Here is a 17,795-nt window from a genome sequence, read left to right on the forward strand (position 1 = left end):
GAAGAGGACACTGAGGCACCGAAAGCTTCATTCTTCCCCAAGGCCACACAGCTAGAAAGCCCTTCTGACGACAGAACTGCGCTCCTAATGAGAGGCCCCTCCTTGAGCCGCTCCTACGTAAACACTGTCCACTGTTACTCTCCCATGGAGCCAAATAACAATGCCTTAAGACCAAGCTGCTGTAAAAACAAGCTATCCAATTTCAAATGACTGGACACTACCAAATGACTGCCAGAAAGAGTTTAAGTATCAAATATTAAAAAGAATGATTTGCAAAATTTTTAAAAACTATAATACCTGAAGGATTCCTAAAAGCAGTTGGCAAAGTTAATGTAAAATGGGAGGCATTTACTGCTGTTTCCTCCAAGTGAGTGGTTTCTATTCACTCTAAACTCCTCCCCTATCCTATCCTTTTGCTCTCTTCAGTGGACTTCTTAGTTGACTTCTCTAACTGGCTAATTTGGGAAGAATAAACTGGCCAGGGCTGCTCAGAACCCCCCTCCTCTTGGGAATGCGCTACCCACGGGGAACACACATTCTGCTTGCTTCTCCAGCTGTGCCCGGAAGGTAAGCTGCCGACTTCTCTGGTTGCACATGAGCTGACCCCCTTGGCCTTCTCACTAAGCTACATGCTCCAACTCAGCCTTTATTCGTAATAAAAATCATATAGATTTTGATTTCCTATTTGCCTTATTCTTCTGTTTTCTTTCTGTTTTTGTTCAGAATTAAGAAGAGGGGTACTATTTATTGAGCTCCCTAAAAACACCCAATAGATAGGTCCTAACACAGAGTAAACTGGTCATCTATTCATTAACATGGGAGAAGTAATTTGATGTGTAGAATATAGTACCGTAAGTCCGCTACATATGAACGAGTTCCATTCCGAGAGCACGTTTGTAAGTCTAATTTGTTAATAAGTCCAGCAAAGTTAGCCTACGTACCCCCCTAACACAATCGGCCATATGGTACCATACTGTAATAGGTTTATAATACTTTTCACACAAATAATACATAACAAACAAACACAAAAAATAAAGACAACATTTTTAATCTTATAGTACAGTTTCCATTGTTATCGCTCGGCGCTTCTTAGCAGTACCAGCTACATCACCGCTGCTTCCACACTTGCTTCCAGACATCCTGGGCCCGAAGTAAAGATACTGCACTACTGTACTCTATACAGTACTGTACAGTAAAGTACACAAAAGCACAACCACTTGTAGAGGATGCACGCACGTGACAGTGTACGCCAGGGACGTGAACTAACTTACCTGATTGGACATGTGAATGCAAGCTTGCACCTTTGAAGGTCTGTAGGTAGACGACTTACTGAAATAAATACTCTGCAGTGAAGTACGCATTCATTTTTCATCACATAAAAGAAAGGTAATTCTGTCATCCAGTGGAAAGTTGGGATGTTCCTCTCTGAATACAAAAAATTCATTCTACATATTTCTTCCTTGTATTTCAAGTTCAGAGAAAAAACAATCTAATAACTCCCATAGATACCAAACAACAAATGATACATATTTTTAAATGGGACACATTTTTGCCTTGCTTTACTTTAAACCTGACAGTAAGTCATACAAGAATAACTGTGGGAAAATAGGCATAAAGAGGACATTTTTACAACCTCAAAGGATAAATATAAAAGAAAAAAAGTTAAGCAGTTCAAATTTCAACCCCTTACAACTGGTGTTTCAAAACTACCCCTGGTGACATTCAGCTCTACATTTCATCATAATGTACTTATCCCATTCAGTTATAAGCACACCAAATCACAAAGTAGTTTGGTAGAATCCCAAGCTGGAATATAAGTCATTGAGAAATAAAGACAAAAGAGATTCAGAAAATGAATAACTATGATAGGCCTATCCTTTTAACAGAAAATATTAAGGCTGGGTAACTCTTACTATATATGAATAAGTATTATGTGGCTAAAACTCAAAACCAACACCTTGAAAGACCTTTCAAAATTATTTGGGAGGGCAAGACGTTTTGCTTTTAAGGCTGTCCCAATAGTTGACTAGATATATAATAGTAATCAGCTAGAGCTTTCCTTTATTCACCACCTTTTATTTTTTATATTTATATATATATATAAAATATATATATTTTATATATATATAATATATATTATATATATATAAAATATATATAAAATATATATAAAATATATATATTATATATATATTATATATATAAATATATATATTTATATTTTATATATATAAAAATCTCATTATATTTTATGAGAAAAGCAGATTCTTATTTGGTAACCATTCATATCTGCAGGTGTCTTTGCAGGTTCCACTGCTATTTAACTCATGAAACTACTATTTCCACTACTTTCTGAAAAATGTTTTCACTTGGAAGATTCTCTAGCCAAAACTCTACAGGCTATGCAGGCATAAATAATACAAAGTGGTAATAAGTGGTTCCTGTACAGGGGCAAATATGTATTAAAGAATGCAATGACATTTACTATGCTTGTGACCATCTAGAATCTTTGCCTATGTTTCCTGTTGTTCAAAATTCTGCCACTTTACGAGTCTCTTCTTCCCAAAACTGAAGTCAGAACTCACTCTCCCAGCTTTCTTAGTCTGGCAATGGGATCTAATGGCCACCAACCAACTGCATTCTCACCTAACTTCAATTCAGAAATAGCAATGTAAGAAAGCAAATGAGAAAACTCATCTTTTTTGGTAAGAGAGGTGGTAAAGATGCCCCTTTCAGGGCAAAAGTGTGACAGCACTTCTCACCTCCAGTCCCCAGCATTACTGGTGGAAGCTGTGATGTCAGTATGAGGACTCGTGGGGCCGGTGCCCGGAATGTGGATCGAGTGGTGCTCCCATTCTCTTGACCTGTTTGTTGGGTGTCCTGTAAATTCTGTGGGCTTCCAAATGCCCTTTAAAAATTTTTTTTCTGCTGATGTTAGCTAGAGAGTGGATTCTGTGGTTTGCAACTACGAATTTTGTATCATACAAAAATTTGGACTAAGCAAACTATGGTTTTACCAACGTGACGGTAGAGTGAATACCAATTCAATAATAAACTCAATAGTCCGCTACAGAGAAACCCGTCACAAGTGTGCTTCTGTGCTACAGGTGGTACAGGAACAAAGAAAAATACCACAGAATTTTACTTAGAGGACTAAGTTAACACATGGACATGCAGATATAAAATAAAGTTAAAAGAAACTTAGAAGATACAGAAGCATCTATGTAGTTACTGCAACAATACAATAGCATATACAGCTAAGGATGAAAAATGTTTATTGATGTATTAAAAGGTCTATTGGGTTTGAAGAAAATCTGTCATGCTGCCAAAGAAATTAAATATACCTTTGATAACTACTAGAATTCAGTTATGTGAGAGAAAATATTTATAAATCATATACCTCATAAAAGATCAACATCCAGAGTACATACAGAACTCACACAACAGAACAACAAAAAAGACCCAATTCCAAAATGAGTAGAGGACTTAGACATTTCTCCAAAGAAAATACACAAATGGCGAATAAGCACATGAAAACATGTTCAACTTCCTTAGTTATTAGGGAAAATGGAAATCAAAGCACAATGGGATATTTTTTCACACCCATTAGGATGACTATTATCAAAAAAAAACAGAAAAAGGGAATAACAAGTCAAGAATGTGGAAATAAAGAAACTGGAACCTTCATGCATTGCCCTTGGGAATATAAAATTATGCAGCCCCTAAAGAAGACAATTTACTGGTTCTTCAAAAAGTTAAACACAGAGCTACCATATGATCCAGCAATTCTACTCCTCGGTATATATTCAAAAGAACTAAAAACAGGGACTCAGACACATACATATAAACCAATGTTCACAGCAGTATTATTCACAATAGCCAACGGGTGGAAACAACCCACGGGTCCATCAACAGATGAATGGATAAGCAAAATATGGTATATGCATATAATGGACAATTATTCAACCATGAAAAGGAATGAAGTACTGATACATACTACAACATGCATGAACCTTGAAAACATCACACTAAGTGAAATAAGCCAGACACAAAAGGACAAATATTGTATATTGCAGTTATATAAGGTACCCAGTAAAGACAAATTGGTAGAGACAAAGCAGAATGGTGGTTACCGGGGGCTGGGGGAGAGGAGATGGGGAGTTGTTATTTAGAGAATAGAGTTCCTGTTTTGGAGATGATGAAAAAGTTCTGGAAACAGACAATAGTGATGACTGTACAACACTGTGAATGTAGTACTTAAGCTACCGAATACGCTGGAAAATGGTTAAAATGGCACATTTTGTTATGCCTATTTTACTGCAGAAAAAATTCAGTCATAAACCGTATCTGGAAATTTGCCAAAGTTTAAATTCAGTATTATTCCTGTTGGCTGCTTCTTATTATTTAAGACATAGATTCAATTAGTGGATCTAACTAGAAAAATGGCAACATAGATAGCATGGTTAAGAGGTCGGGTTAAGAGACCTAGGTTACAGGGACTTCCCTGGTGGTCCAGTGGTTAAGACTCTGGCTTCAACTAAGATCCCACATGCCACGTGGGCAAAAAATTTAAAAACTTTTTTTAATTAAAAAAAAAAGAGAGACCTAGGTTATAATACTGGCTCTACCATTAACTAGCTTATGACATACTTAAAACAGGGCCTGACGTAATTGTTGCAGTTAATCGGCATTGTTATTAGTTTGTATTATTATATAAAAAACCCCATGGAAAACAGCAATGCATTTTATTACAGAAAAATTTTAAACTTTGGCACATCAAATAAATGAACATTGGGGCTTCCCTGGTGGCGCAGTGGTTGAGAGTCTGCCTGCTGATGCAGGGGACACGGGTTCGTGCCCCGGTCCGGGAAGATCCCACATGCCGCGGAGCGGCTGGGCCCGTGGGCCATGGCCACCGAGCCTGCGCATCCGGAGCCTGTGCTCCGCAACGGGAGAGGCCACAACAGTGAGAGGCCCGCGTAACCCAAAAATAATAATAATAATAATAAAATAAATGAACATTGGAAGAGAAGCGTGCAGGGTGATTAAGACGCAACATCCCTAGTACGTACGTCGACCTCAAACCAAAAGATGAGAGTCCAGGTAGAGAGGCAGCAGGAAGCCTACTCTGGATCACAGGGTCAGTCAAGGCAGGCTCCTCTGAACTAAGCCATGGAAGATGAAATGCAGCTGCAGTGGAAAAGTCTACAGTTAAAGCACTCTGGGTGGAGACAACAGCACAAGCAAAGGCCAGAACATAACAGGAACTTTGAGAGTTTGAGAAACACAGAGAAAGGAGACCTGCAAGCCTGGAAAAGAGAAGCAGGGGAGAGATAAGGTTGAAGAGGTGGACAGAAGCCAGATCTCACAGGCCTACTAAGAAGAGGGGGCTGTGATTCTAACCTCAGAGGGAAACCACTGAAGCAGAGTGACACGATCCAGTTTACTGGGTAAGAGATCACTTTGTTGCTATGTGGAGAAAGGATGGAGCAGGAAAGCAGAGTGGAAGCAGTTGGGAAGGAAGCAGGGGAGCAGTTGGGAAACTAGTTTTAATAATTTAAGTGAAAGATGATATAGCTTAGATTCAAGATGGTAGCAATAGTAATAGAAATATGTGTACAAATTCAGGTTGCATTGGCTAGTACGAGGGAAAATATCTAACTAATTAACCCCCCAAAAGATGCAGATTAAAATTATACAATTTCCCCTATCAAATTCACAAAGGTTAAAAATGGATAATACAAACCCTGAGGAATATGTAGTTTGAGGAGGCACTCAGAAACCTCTGGGAAGCAATTTGCTACGTTATCAAAAGTCTTTAAAAATTCTCATAATTTTTGACTTAGTACCTAGCACACAGTCTTTTATTAATTAATTTGACTTCTAGAAAACACACTAAAGAGAAAAATCAAGGTTTATGCTGAATAATTAATTGCAGCACATTTATACTTGCAAAAAACTGGGGGGAAATATCGAACATTCAACACTTAAGGAGTAGCTGAATTATAGCTTGTGATAAAGCACTACATAACCATTAAAATCGTGTTCATTAAGGGGTTTCAAGATATGGAGAAAATGCTGACATTATACAATCCTAGAAAATTAACTAAGAGAGCAAATAATGTTAAAGTTTTGTTTTGTTTTCCTGCTGGTAAATTTTGGTATGCGAACTGAACATAGAGAGCCATCAAATAATTGGTAGGCAAGAAAAATTTAATAATCACTAACCTCTTCTAGAATCAAAACTCAATATATATGCTCAGAAAATGTATGTGCTCAACTCATTACATACTGTCCGTATCTTACGGTATTGGTCTCTTGTTATCTTTGGAACTAAAAAAAAGGAAGCAGGGAAGTTTCAGTTTTGCGGTTGTCATAGTAATTTAAGAATAAACATGTGCGTTCCAAATCTATTTGTCACTCTATACCTCCAGTGCCTAGCACAGTACCTGGAACATAAGAGGAGCTCAATAAATATTTTTGAGTGAATGTCACTGAAAATAAACCTTGCAGTTCCAACTTAGGACCAAAGAAATTTTAAAACCTCAACATGGAAAAGATACATAAAATCGTGACAATACTTTATAATATTGTGAGTGGCTACAAGGTACCAGGCATTATTAAAGGTTTTACCCACTTTTTCTTTAATCCTCATAATTCTCCATCTCTGAATTACTTTTCACGTTGTGAAACTAGGAAACAGGCTCAAAAATGTTAAGGTCACACTGCAACTAAGTTTGAACTCAGGGCTTCTGGCGCCTAAATGTACCCAGACATGAAGTAACAAGACAAGATGTTTCTTTTCAATGATCAGAACTGACCGGGATTTTCCTCCAGGCTTCCCCTACAGTTCTGCTGAGTGTTCACTAACTTCTATGTGGCACTGTAGTTATCCCGTTGAAGATTCGTCCCTCACCTGCAGAACCCAGCCCAGTGACCTCCCCTCCCCCGCTGTGACCTCCTCGAGGGTGAAGGACCTAGTTTCCACGCCGCTGGTGACAGCCATACCGAATTGGGGATTGGCACAGGGCAGGGGGCTCACCCCTCCCCCTTTGGCGGTACCGTTTTGGTTTGACTTTACATCCAAGCCTTGTGGATCTGGACTCACAAACTGGGTCCTGGCAGGTGCCCCGCCCGCCCTTCGGACCAGGCTCGCGGCGGGAGGGAGGGAGTGAGTCTCCGCCCGCAGGGGCGGCTGGGGCGCCGAGCCGACGGTTTCTATGACAACCGAGCAACTCCCCCGCGCGCGCGCACACACACACACACGCGCGCACACACACACACTCACACACTCACACACACATACACAGTTTCCCCTGCAGTCTCCGCCCCTAGTGTCTCGCCGCTCCGCCCCTCCCAGAAGCCCGAGCTCTGACCACCAACAACGCGCGAGGGAGGAGGCGCCCTGTGCCCTCTTACCTCTCAGCGCCTGGTGCATACCCCCAATGCCGCTGTACAGCTCCAGGACCCGCAGGGGCTCCATCCCCACGCCGCCGCCGCCGCCGCCGCCGCCGGCGCCTCGGAACTAGGCCTGCCGGTCCCGTGGCTCCTCCTTCCCCCCGGCAGCGCCGCTCCCTCGCCTTTGGTTCCGCCGCTTTTCAGTACCACCCCCCCCCCCCGCCCCCTCCTCTTAAAAGCTCAGGCTCACGGCTTCAGAGGACAGCGCGGGGCCCGGGGCTGGCAGAGATTAGCGAGTGGAGAAAGGGCCGAAAGCACCAAGGCCTCCCAAGTGAATGGCAGCCACTCCTTGGCCTGATTTACGCTCCATCTTCCTTTTAAGGTGTATTCAGGAGCCTTGGGAGGGAAAAAGAAAATCTGGGGCTCAGTAGAGGGGCGAAATCTGCCTTTGCCTCAAAGTGAATTAACACGGGTTAGAATCCAGAAAAACTTATTTTTCAGGCATGCTGCTCTTCTGTCCCTTGGAAGCCTAAAGCGTCCAAACCTTTCTTCCATTAGCCTTGAGCACGTACCGCCTGGTGTTGGGCCTTAGCTTGAGTGATGGAGATAAATCAGCCTCTCGCCCAGAGAAGGTGCCAGAGTTACAAGTGCAGAAGTCAGCACACGTGCCCCAGAGATCCGGTGTGAACTAACACAGAGGACGCCTGCTTAATTGTTAGCGAGGTTCATTCTGTTTTAGCTTGGAAAATACCCCCAAGATTGGATATGCTGTTCATAAAACTATTTAAGTTACCAAATGCAAGTACATGTGCCTGACGCACAGTGAGGCCAAATGATACTGAAACGTCTGAGTTGGGAGCAGAGAAAGGTTTATTGCAGGGTGAATCAAGAATAGGTAGCTCGTGCTCAAAAACCCAGAACTCTCCAAAGGATTGTAGCAAAGCCTTTGTAAGGGCCAGGTGAGGGAGGGGTGTCCCAGGGTATGTGATCAGCTCGTGCACAGTTCTCTGATTGGTTGATGGTGATCAATCCTTAGGTGCCAGAAGGTCTGGAGCTAATGCTCTTGATCATCAAGTAGTTAATTTCTTCCATTTGGTAGTGGTTTTAGCATCTGAAAGACTCAGGAAATATGCATCAGATACAAATTATCCGGGTACTTCAGAGAGGAACTAAAGCAGAAGCTATGGGGGAGGGGGTCTGTCCCAGGAAGGCCCCATAGTGTCCTGCTCGGTTACAATTATGGCCTTCCAAGTGCTGGGGCCTTGCTTCTCCAAGATGATCCACTGACCAAATTGTTAGAAGCTGGATTACAAACTAAGAAAACGTGGTCATACCCAGGAGAAGAAATGGTCTCATTGTGAACTGGTTTTCTATTGTTCCGGTTACCACCACACGTCCACTTTTTTTTTTTGGCCTCTTGGCATGTGGGACCTTAGTTCCCCAACCAGGGTTTAAACCCAGGCCCCCTGCATTGGAAGCGCAGTCTTAACCACTGGACCACCAGGGAAGTCCCACACGTGTTCACTTTTGTTAGGAGAAATTGTGGAGTACCACTTGTAATAATAACTGATAGAAACATTCACCTGTGCTAATGTAATGCTGTTAACAAATAAAAGTATGCCTACTGTGTCTCCATTATGGAACTGACTGATCCATTTTGATGTGTCCTGTGAAATTTTTTAACAGTAAATGTGTATTGGCCTTTGAATGTTTTTTTTGTTTGTTTGTTTTGGGGGGTTTCTTTTGGCTGCATTGGGTCTTTGTTGCTGCGCACGGCTTTCTCTAGTTGTGGTGAGTGGGGGCTACTCTTTGTTGCGGTGCATGGGCTTCAGCAGTTGTGGCATGTGGGCTCAGCAGTTGTGGGGCACAGACTTAGTTGCTCCGGGCATGTGGGATCTTCCCAGACCAGGGCTTGAACCCGTGTCTCCTGCATAGACAGACGGATTCTTAACCACTGTGCCACCGGGGAAGTCCCTGAATGTTTTTTTATTGGTCACTTATTTCAGATAAGAGGGGTGGTGTGTAGAAAGATACCAGAGAAGGGAGTCTTAACCCTGGCATTGCCAGTAACCAGTTGTGTGCCTTGGCGGTGAGCCTGGTTTCCTCATCTGTAAAAGAAAGCACGAGAAAGAAGGGGAAATGATTGCTGAGGGCCCTGTGGCTCTAAGATTCTGAGGCTGAATTAGTATTTGAAAACATGAGTCCTGATTGGGCCACATGTTAATTACCAGCTCAAATTGAAATGATCTTGAAAGAAGACATTTTAAAAATCTGCTTTAAGCAAATATGCTTTTAAACCAATTAAGCCTATAGAAATCATACACACGCTAACATCATGTGTATAATGCATGAAACAAAATTTTTTAATATTTATTGCATAATATTAGTACCATAAATATATATCAGGACATACAATATAAAAGGAGCTATGTAGTCACAGTGATTTATATATAGTCAAGAACCAATACGTTAAATAAATCTAGCATCTGTTTAGCATTAGTGCTATAAATCAAAATAAATATGACCGAGGATCTTACCTTGTAGGAGACAAGACAAATATACGGAAGAGTTCATGAAAAATACCAGCTTCCTGAGAGGAAGAGAAGTAGAGCCCCATCCCCACACAGGATGATTACAAACGGTTCACTCTGATACTTAAGGGTCTTCACAATGTAACCCCAGACTCATTGTTTTGCCTTAACTTTGCTTTCTCCCCTCTTTAATGCTGCTACAAACTAGAGTACTCGGAATCCCCCAAACATCCTTCATTTCTGAGGTTCCCTTTCTGTTCTTTACCCTGCCTAGAAATCCTAACCTTCTTCAAGACCCACACTTCGAGCAGAAGTTTCCTTCTAGACTCCCAGGCTGGAAACCCACGACTTGTTTCAATTCCCCAATCCACTTGCCTCCCAGTCTTCGGAAATACAAATCCCACCTGTTCCTATCACTAAATCCTTTCAGTTCGCTCTAGCCCAGTTGTCACCTCATATACGCCACTTCTTCTCTTCACCTGGTGTTTCCTCTCTAACGCTGACCATGCGTGATAATCATTTCAAGAACAGAAACTTGCTCCATAATCATAATTTACAGCTCTCTCCATGGAAGCATCTGTAAGACACTAAGCCCCCTTGCATCAGATTATGTATACGTTCTCTTCCAAACCCCGGCACAAGCTGTTGAGCTGGGGGTGCCCCAATCGGGAGTAGCCAAGGAGGAATGTGGGCAGGGCAGATAAAGAAAAAAAAGAGATATATATTGATTATTCCTTCTTAAATGTTCATGCAGGAGGAAAAGGGCTTTCTAATCCTAGAGTTTCCCATAAAGTTATCCTCAATGATATGTCCAATAGAGCTGATATCCTAATCAGAGAAGCTCAACACACTTTTTGAAAATACAAACATCAAGAGTTGAACTTTAGGATGTTCACTGCATATTCCTTCAAAACATAAAATACACTTTGTTAAAAAACCAAAATGCTAGTTAACACTTTGCACATATGAAGTATATCAGAAATAATTAAGGGGTACAATATAATACCAAGGGCTATATTAAAAGAATAGCCTTGGGCTTCCCTGGTGGCGCGGTGGTTGGGGGTCCGCCTGCCGGTGCGGGTGACACGGGTTCGTGCCCCGGTCCGAGGGGATCCCACGTGCCGCCGAGCGGCTGTGCCCGTGGGCCATGGCCGCTGAGCCTGCGCGTCCGGAGCCTGTTGCTCCGCAACGGGAGAGGCCACAGCAGTGAGAGGCCCGCGTACCGCAAAAAAAATAATAATAATAATAATAGCCTACTCTGAATTATTTAAGGGCTCATTGTATAAGTTGAAATCTAATGATGTTTTATTCTTCCTCTCCTGCCTGTCACTTATCATTAATATTTAACAAAATTAAACATAGCCTGACAAATGCTTAAAATACTTATTGCAACCATCTTTGAGTTTCCATGATGGCCATTCATTTTTTTTTTTTTTAACTTATTTATTTATTTTTGGTTGCGTTGGGTCCTCGTTGCTGTGCACGGGCTTTCTCTAGTAGTGGCGAGCGGGAGCTACTCTTTGTTGAGGTGCGCGGGCTTCTCATTGCTGTGGCTTCTCTTGTTGCACAGCCCGGACTCTAGAAGTGCAGGCTTCAGTAGTTGTGGCACGTGGGCTCAGTAGTTGTGGCTCACGGGCCTAGTTGCTCTGCGGCATGTGGGATCCTCCCAGACCAGGGCTCGAACCCGTGTCCCCTGCGTTAGCAGGCAGATTCTCAACCACTGCGCCACCAGGGAAGCCCCATGATAGATTTTCTTTGCTGAAAAGCATAGAAACCACGCAGTGTGCCTTATAGCTTTGCCATTTCCAAGGACTCAGTCATGGATTTTGACCCGGATTTTTCTCTTTGAGGCTCTTTCTGAAATTTCAAATCAAACAATGTTTTGCAGCAAATTTTAAAGATTACATTTTAATTAAATTAAAAACAGTGAGATTCTCTATCTTTAAAACTGCTTTCATATGCTCATGGAAAGTTAGAGCAGGAAGGAACCTTAAGGACTATTTGGTCCAGTGTTTTTCCAACTAGTTTTGATGTAGAATATTTTGTTCAAACAAAATCTCATTTAGAATCAGGGCAGGGACTTCCCTCGCAGTCCAGTAGGTAAGACTCTGTGCTTCCACTGCAGGGAGTTCGGGGTTCGATCTCTGGTCAGGGAAGTAAGATCCCACATGCCACGTGGCACAGGCAAAAAGTTTAAAAAAGAAAAAAGTATAGAATCAGGGCAGAGAGGGAGACGTAGAGTGAGGGTGTGCGCGCACACACACACACACACATACACATACACACACACACACAGCTGTCCTCTTGTCGAAGCATGGATGGTAAGCAGCCCAGAAGCACCTCTCCTACTACCATTGGTCTCCGTAGCTGCGTCTAAGTGACCTGGTGGGACATGGATTGTAAACGACTGATTTCATCCAACCTCAGTTTGAGAGATGAAGACACAGAGATCCAGAGGGATTAGGTAACTTGCCCAGGCCCACAGGTAGGTGGAGAACAGGGAATTCCAACTCACTGCAAAGTCCATAACTTAGTACAAAAGATACTTCATCGGCTCTGCTGTCCCATGCCTGCTAGGCCCCTAACCCCAGATGAAAAGCCCAGGGGTCCAAACAAAAGCAGCCCTAGTCACCAGAATATGGTGCTTCCTGAGAACAGGTTGGCCTGAGGAATAAAGGCAACTTTGGAGAATTGTGAAGCGAACCAGAACCCATACAGCAATGCATGTTCTAAAGGTCAGGCAAAAGGGTTAATGTTGCTTCACCAAAGAGGATCAATCTCAAAGACTGATTACTAACCTTTGTAATAGATTCCCTGCCCAGTCACTCCTGCAAAGGCAGCTTGATACAGGGTAAGGAACACGGTCCTTAAAATAACTTGGTTAAAATTGGAAACAAACCGAATGTGCCTCAAGTAACAAATGAATAAACAAATGGTATAACTATACAAAGGAATACTACTCAGCTATAAAAAGAAATACTGATATACTTGAAGCATAGATGATTCTTAAATGAATAATGCAAGAGAAAGAAGCCAGACACACAGAACTACGTGCTATATGACAAAGACAAAACTAATGTCATGGAAACATCAGGAGTTTCCTGAGGCCAGCGCAAAGGAGAGACTGAATGCAAAGGGTCATAGGAGGATTTTTGGGGGTGATACAAAGAGCTTTATTTTTTTTTTCGATGTGGACCATTTTTAAAAGTCTTTACTGAATTTGTTACAATATTGCTTCTGTTATATGTTTTGGTTTTTTGGCCGCGAGGCATGTGGGATCTTAGCTCCCCAACGAGAGATCAAACCACGCCCACTACAATGGAAGGTGAAGTTGTAACCACTGAACCACCAGGGAGGTCCCCAAGCTTTATGTTTTGATTGTGATAATGCTTACTTAGCCGTATACACTTGTCAAAATTATACATTAGAATTGATTAATTTTATTGCACAATTATACATAAATAAATCTTATTCTTTTTATTAATTTTTATTTTTGGCTGTGTTGGGTCTTCATTGCTGCACGGCTTTCTCTAGTTGCGGCGAGTGGTGGCTACTCTTCGTTGCGGTGCGCGGGCTTCTCATCGCGGTGGCTTCTCTTGTTGCGGAGCATGGGCTCTAGGCGTGAGGGCTTCAGTAGTTGTGGCACTCGGGCTCAGTAGTTGTGGCACACGGGCTTAGTTGCTCCGCGGCATGTGGGATCTTCCCGGACAGGGCTCGAACCCGTGTCCCCTGCATTGACAGGTGGATTCTTAACCACTGAGTCACCAGGGAGGTCCCAAAGCTTATTTTAGAAAAATAAATAAATTGGTTAATATGAATCCTGACTCTAATACTCACTTTATCTATGAAAGAAGGGTAATATTTGCTAGCAAGGTAGTCGTCTGTATCCAATCGATTATTAATTTGTACATATATACATATCTGTATATGTGAGTGTATATATATATGTATATATATAAAGAGGGAGAGAGAGAGAAACTCAGTAATATGCCTAGAACAATAGACACTGATTTCCTTCCACTTTGTTCCGTTTGAGCTTTGTTCAGTTAACAGCTGAACTACAAATTATAATGTAAGGTATAAGCCATTCTTTTCTAACAATTACATAGAGAGAATTATTTTCCTAGTGTGTTTTCAAAAAAGTTATATTACCAGGAGACTAGTTTGTCTATTATCCAACAAGATGTCTTCATTGTTTTCTATTACAGCCCTCAATGAATAGAGGAGATGAAAATGTAATGCCTTTGAGAGCTGTTATTACTTTGCTCCTTTTCCCTAGTAATTTACCTGAATATCTAGAACTGTCTGAGGCACAACCAAATCACACAAACCAGAAGTATCAGGAAGAGGAAAAGGGGAAAGACATACACAGGCACACCTGCATGCACACACACACTCCATAAAAGCCCTTATTATTCTTCATAGTCTTTTTTTCAAAAGTTGCTACAATTATCAATACTGACAAACTAAAAGCCAGAGAAGCATCATATACAAGGATTTTTCATTTTACCCTTGCTAGTTAGGTAGTGGTTTAGATGCATGACAGAACTTAGAATCATTCTCATATGATCCAATAGTGATAAAAATAAATGAAATGTAACAGTCCCATAATACTGCACTTACTACATTTATTCACTGTATAAGGAAAAAAATCAACTTCGTATTTATTTAAAATGGTTAAAATTGACTTTACTAGCTTTCAAAGTCACTTCCATAAATATTGTACAACACAAGCCCAACTTATCCCCCAAACTTTCTATTCACACTTGGGATGCACCAGAGGCCATTAACCCTTGCATTCTAGAGTTAAACTGATTCCTGCAGATCAAGACTATTAGTGTTTCATTTCCATTTAAGGTAATTACTGCTAAGTTAAAATACAGTACAAGTCCCAAAGGGATTTGTTCTATGTTTAGTCATTCAGAGAATAGGAATGACTGAAATAGACTATATTTCAGTAGATGGCAAAAGTATGTTTTAATAATAGGATAACATCAATAATACATGATAATATAGGCTTATAAGTTTCAAAGAACTTTATGAATGTTTAAAATGCTTACTAATCTATTTTAGACCTATCAGATTTTCTTTTTTTATTTATTTATTTTTTTTTGCGGTTCGCGGGCCTCCCACTGCCGTGGCCTCTCCCCTTGCGGAGCACAGGCTCCGGACGCGCAGGCTCAGCGGCCATGGCTCACGGGCCCAGCCGCTCCGCGGTATGTGGGATCTTCCCGGACCGGGGCACGAACCCGCGTCCCCTGCATCGGCAGGCGGACTCCCAACCACTGCGCCACCAGGGAAGCCCCAGATTTTCTTTTTTAATATTCTGCTTTATTACAAAGAATAAAAAGGAGAAAACTTCACATGACTTGCTCAGTGTCACATAAAACAATATTCTCTGGGTTAACAGATTAATTTACAAATCACAGAAGCACATTTTTAAAGGAAGAGAAATTAGAAGATAGTAAGAGTATTTAAAAAAAAAGTCTGGAAGGCATCAAGTAATAAATAAGAGAGTTGGCATATTTTGAGGAAAAATTCACATTAGCAGTTAAAAATCATTCTAGTTAGGAAAGAATGTCTGGAATCTACATGTCATATCTTTTTTTTACTCCATTCATTTTAGGTTTAAATCCTAGAATAGGGTGGGAAAAGAATGCAACAAAGAGCAGTCTTTATATATCCTTGTAGAGTTTACAGCTTTAAAATCCAAAAGCTTCAAATTTCAGTTTCATCAAAATACTAGTTCCCTAGAGATGAGACCTTATTATTTGGAAAATAAATTTTTGTTTATCACCAAAAGTGAAAGAGACCTGATAAACATACATTAGAAATACCCAGAGAGGGACTTCCCTGGTGGCACAGAGGTTAAGAATCCGCCTGCCAATGCAGGGGACACGGGTTTGAGCCCAGGTCTGGGAAGATCCCACATGGCGCGGAGCAACTAAGCCCGTGCGCCACAACTACTAAGCCTGTGCTCTAGAGCCCGCGAGCCCAACTACTGAGCCCATGTGCCACAACTACTGAAGCCCACATGCCTAGAGCGCGTGCTCCACAACAAGAGAAGCCACTGCAATGAGAAGCACGGGCACCACAACGAAGAGTAGCCCCTGCTTGCCCCAACTAGAGAGAGGCCGCGTGCAGCAATGAAGACCCAACGCAGCCAAAAATAAATAAATAAATAAAATAAAATATTTAAAGCATAATTGGGAAAATAGGCAAATATACATAAAAAGAAGAAAAGAACTATGGCTGATGTTTTGATGTTTATCCTGCTAGTCTTTGCACAAATTATATTTTACCAAAATCATAATTTTATTGCATATGTATTTTTTTAATTAATTTATTTATTTTGGCTGCATTAGGTCTTCATTGCTGCACATGTGCTTTCTCTAGTTGAGGCGAGCAGGGGCTACTCTTTGTTGCGGTGCGAGGGCTTCTCATTGTGGTGGCTTCTCGTGTTGCAGAGCATGGGCTCTAGGTGCACAGGCTTCAGTAATTGTAGCACGCGGGCTCAGTAGTTGTGGCGCACGGGCTTAGTTGCTCCGCGGCATGTGGGATCTTCCCAGACCAGGGCTCGAACCCGTGTGCCCTGCATTGGCAGGCAGATTCTTAACCACCGCACCACCAGGGAAGCCCCTCGCATATGTATTTTATACCCTGATTTTTTTCACCTAACGTTTTATCATTACCAATTCTGCACTTCATTATATATATAAAAAGATATACATTTTTATGAATTTTAGAAATTTTAGAAATAATACACACTAATTTTGAGAGGTAAAACAAATTACAAAAGTATAAAAAGGAAAAAAGATACATCCTTCTATAAAACTTGATTCCATCCTTACCCCTAAAACACAACCAGTTTTAACACTTTACTGAACATCTTTCCTGCCTTAACAATACATAAGTACATAAACAATAATTTATTTTTCTGTTCTCTCAGTATTGAACACTTAAGAGGTTTTAGTTTTTCACATCAATAGTGAGTGTAATGTATATTCTTGCATATTAATATTCAAATATTCTCTTATTATGTTTACCAGATCGAGTCTAATATGGGGTTACTGGGTAAAAAGTTTATAATTATGACCTAAGTCCTTTATGCAGATGGTCAAAAGTCATCTCCAAAAAAGACTGCAGAGCCCATATTCCCATCAGCAGTGGCTGGAATGCTCTCCTGCTGTATCCTTACGAAGTGTTGCCATTTGTAACCTTTGTCAATCTCGTAGGTCACAAATGAGTAGGGCCTTTTTATTTTCCCTTTTTTTGATTAACATAAAAACCTAAATTTTTATACGTTTAGGGTTAAGTATATGTTTATTAGTCACCTGTAATTTTTTCTTTTGTCAATTATTTGTGACATTTGTCCTTTTTCTACTGGGTTAATATGTGTTTCTTATTGAATTATCACAAATGTGATTTTTGTTGTTAGTTCTAAAGCTATCAGCCACATGTATTGCAAAAACACTTCCCAGTTCCACATTTTCCATTTAATTTGGTTGATAATATCTTATGACACAAAAGTACTTAATTTTCTGCAGCCAAATACACATATTTTTCCTTTGTGACTTACCCTGTATCTTTTTAGGCTTAGAGAGTCCTTTACTTAGAAAAAAATAAGCTAAATTCACCTCCATGTTCTTCTTTCCCTTATGTTTCAGCTTTAAAATGTATTTTGATATAGTATGCAAGGTGAGGTTTTTAACCCAACTTTCCTCTAAAAATCTAGTTTCCCCTTTCACATTGGTTTTTAATACTTCCGGTTCTACACACTATGTTCTAATTTAGTGTGATCTGCATTGGGGCGGCGTATCCCTTCTTGGAAAAGTCTGCTGGGGAACCACACTTTTAATTACTCAA

At 41.0% G+C, this 17,795-nt stretch overlaps 1 protein-coding gene across 2 annotated transcripts in view; it reads right to left on the reverse strand.

The window, feature by feature from the left end:
* TRDMT1 (tRNA aspartic acid methyltransferase 1) overlaps positions 1 to 7,509 on the reverse strand; it is a 59,810-nt gene extending 52,301 nt beyond the window's left edge. For both annotated transcript variants that reach the window (XM_082649638.1, XM_082649637.1), the window contains exon 1: positions 7,420 to 7,509. In XM_082649638.1, the coding sequence (XP_082505764.1) occupies positions 7,420 to 7,483 (64 nt within the window). In that variant the 5' untranslated portion in view covers positions 7,484 to 7,509. The remainder of the gene's footprint in view (positions 1 to 7,419) is intronic.
* Positions 7,510 to 17,795: the final 10,286 nt, after the last annotated feature.

This window comes from Grampus griseus (genome assembly GCF_964374135.1).
Source record: "Grampus griseus genome assembly, chromosome: 2".
Classification (NCBI taxonomy): domain Eukaryota; kingdom Metazoa; phylum Chordata; class Mammalia; order Artiodactyla; family Delphinidae; genus Grampus; species Grampus griseus.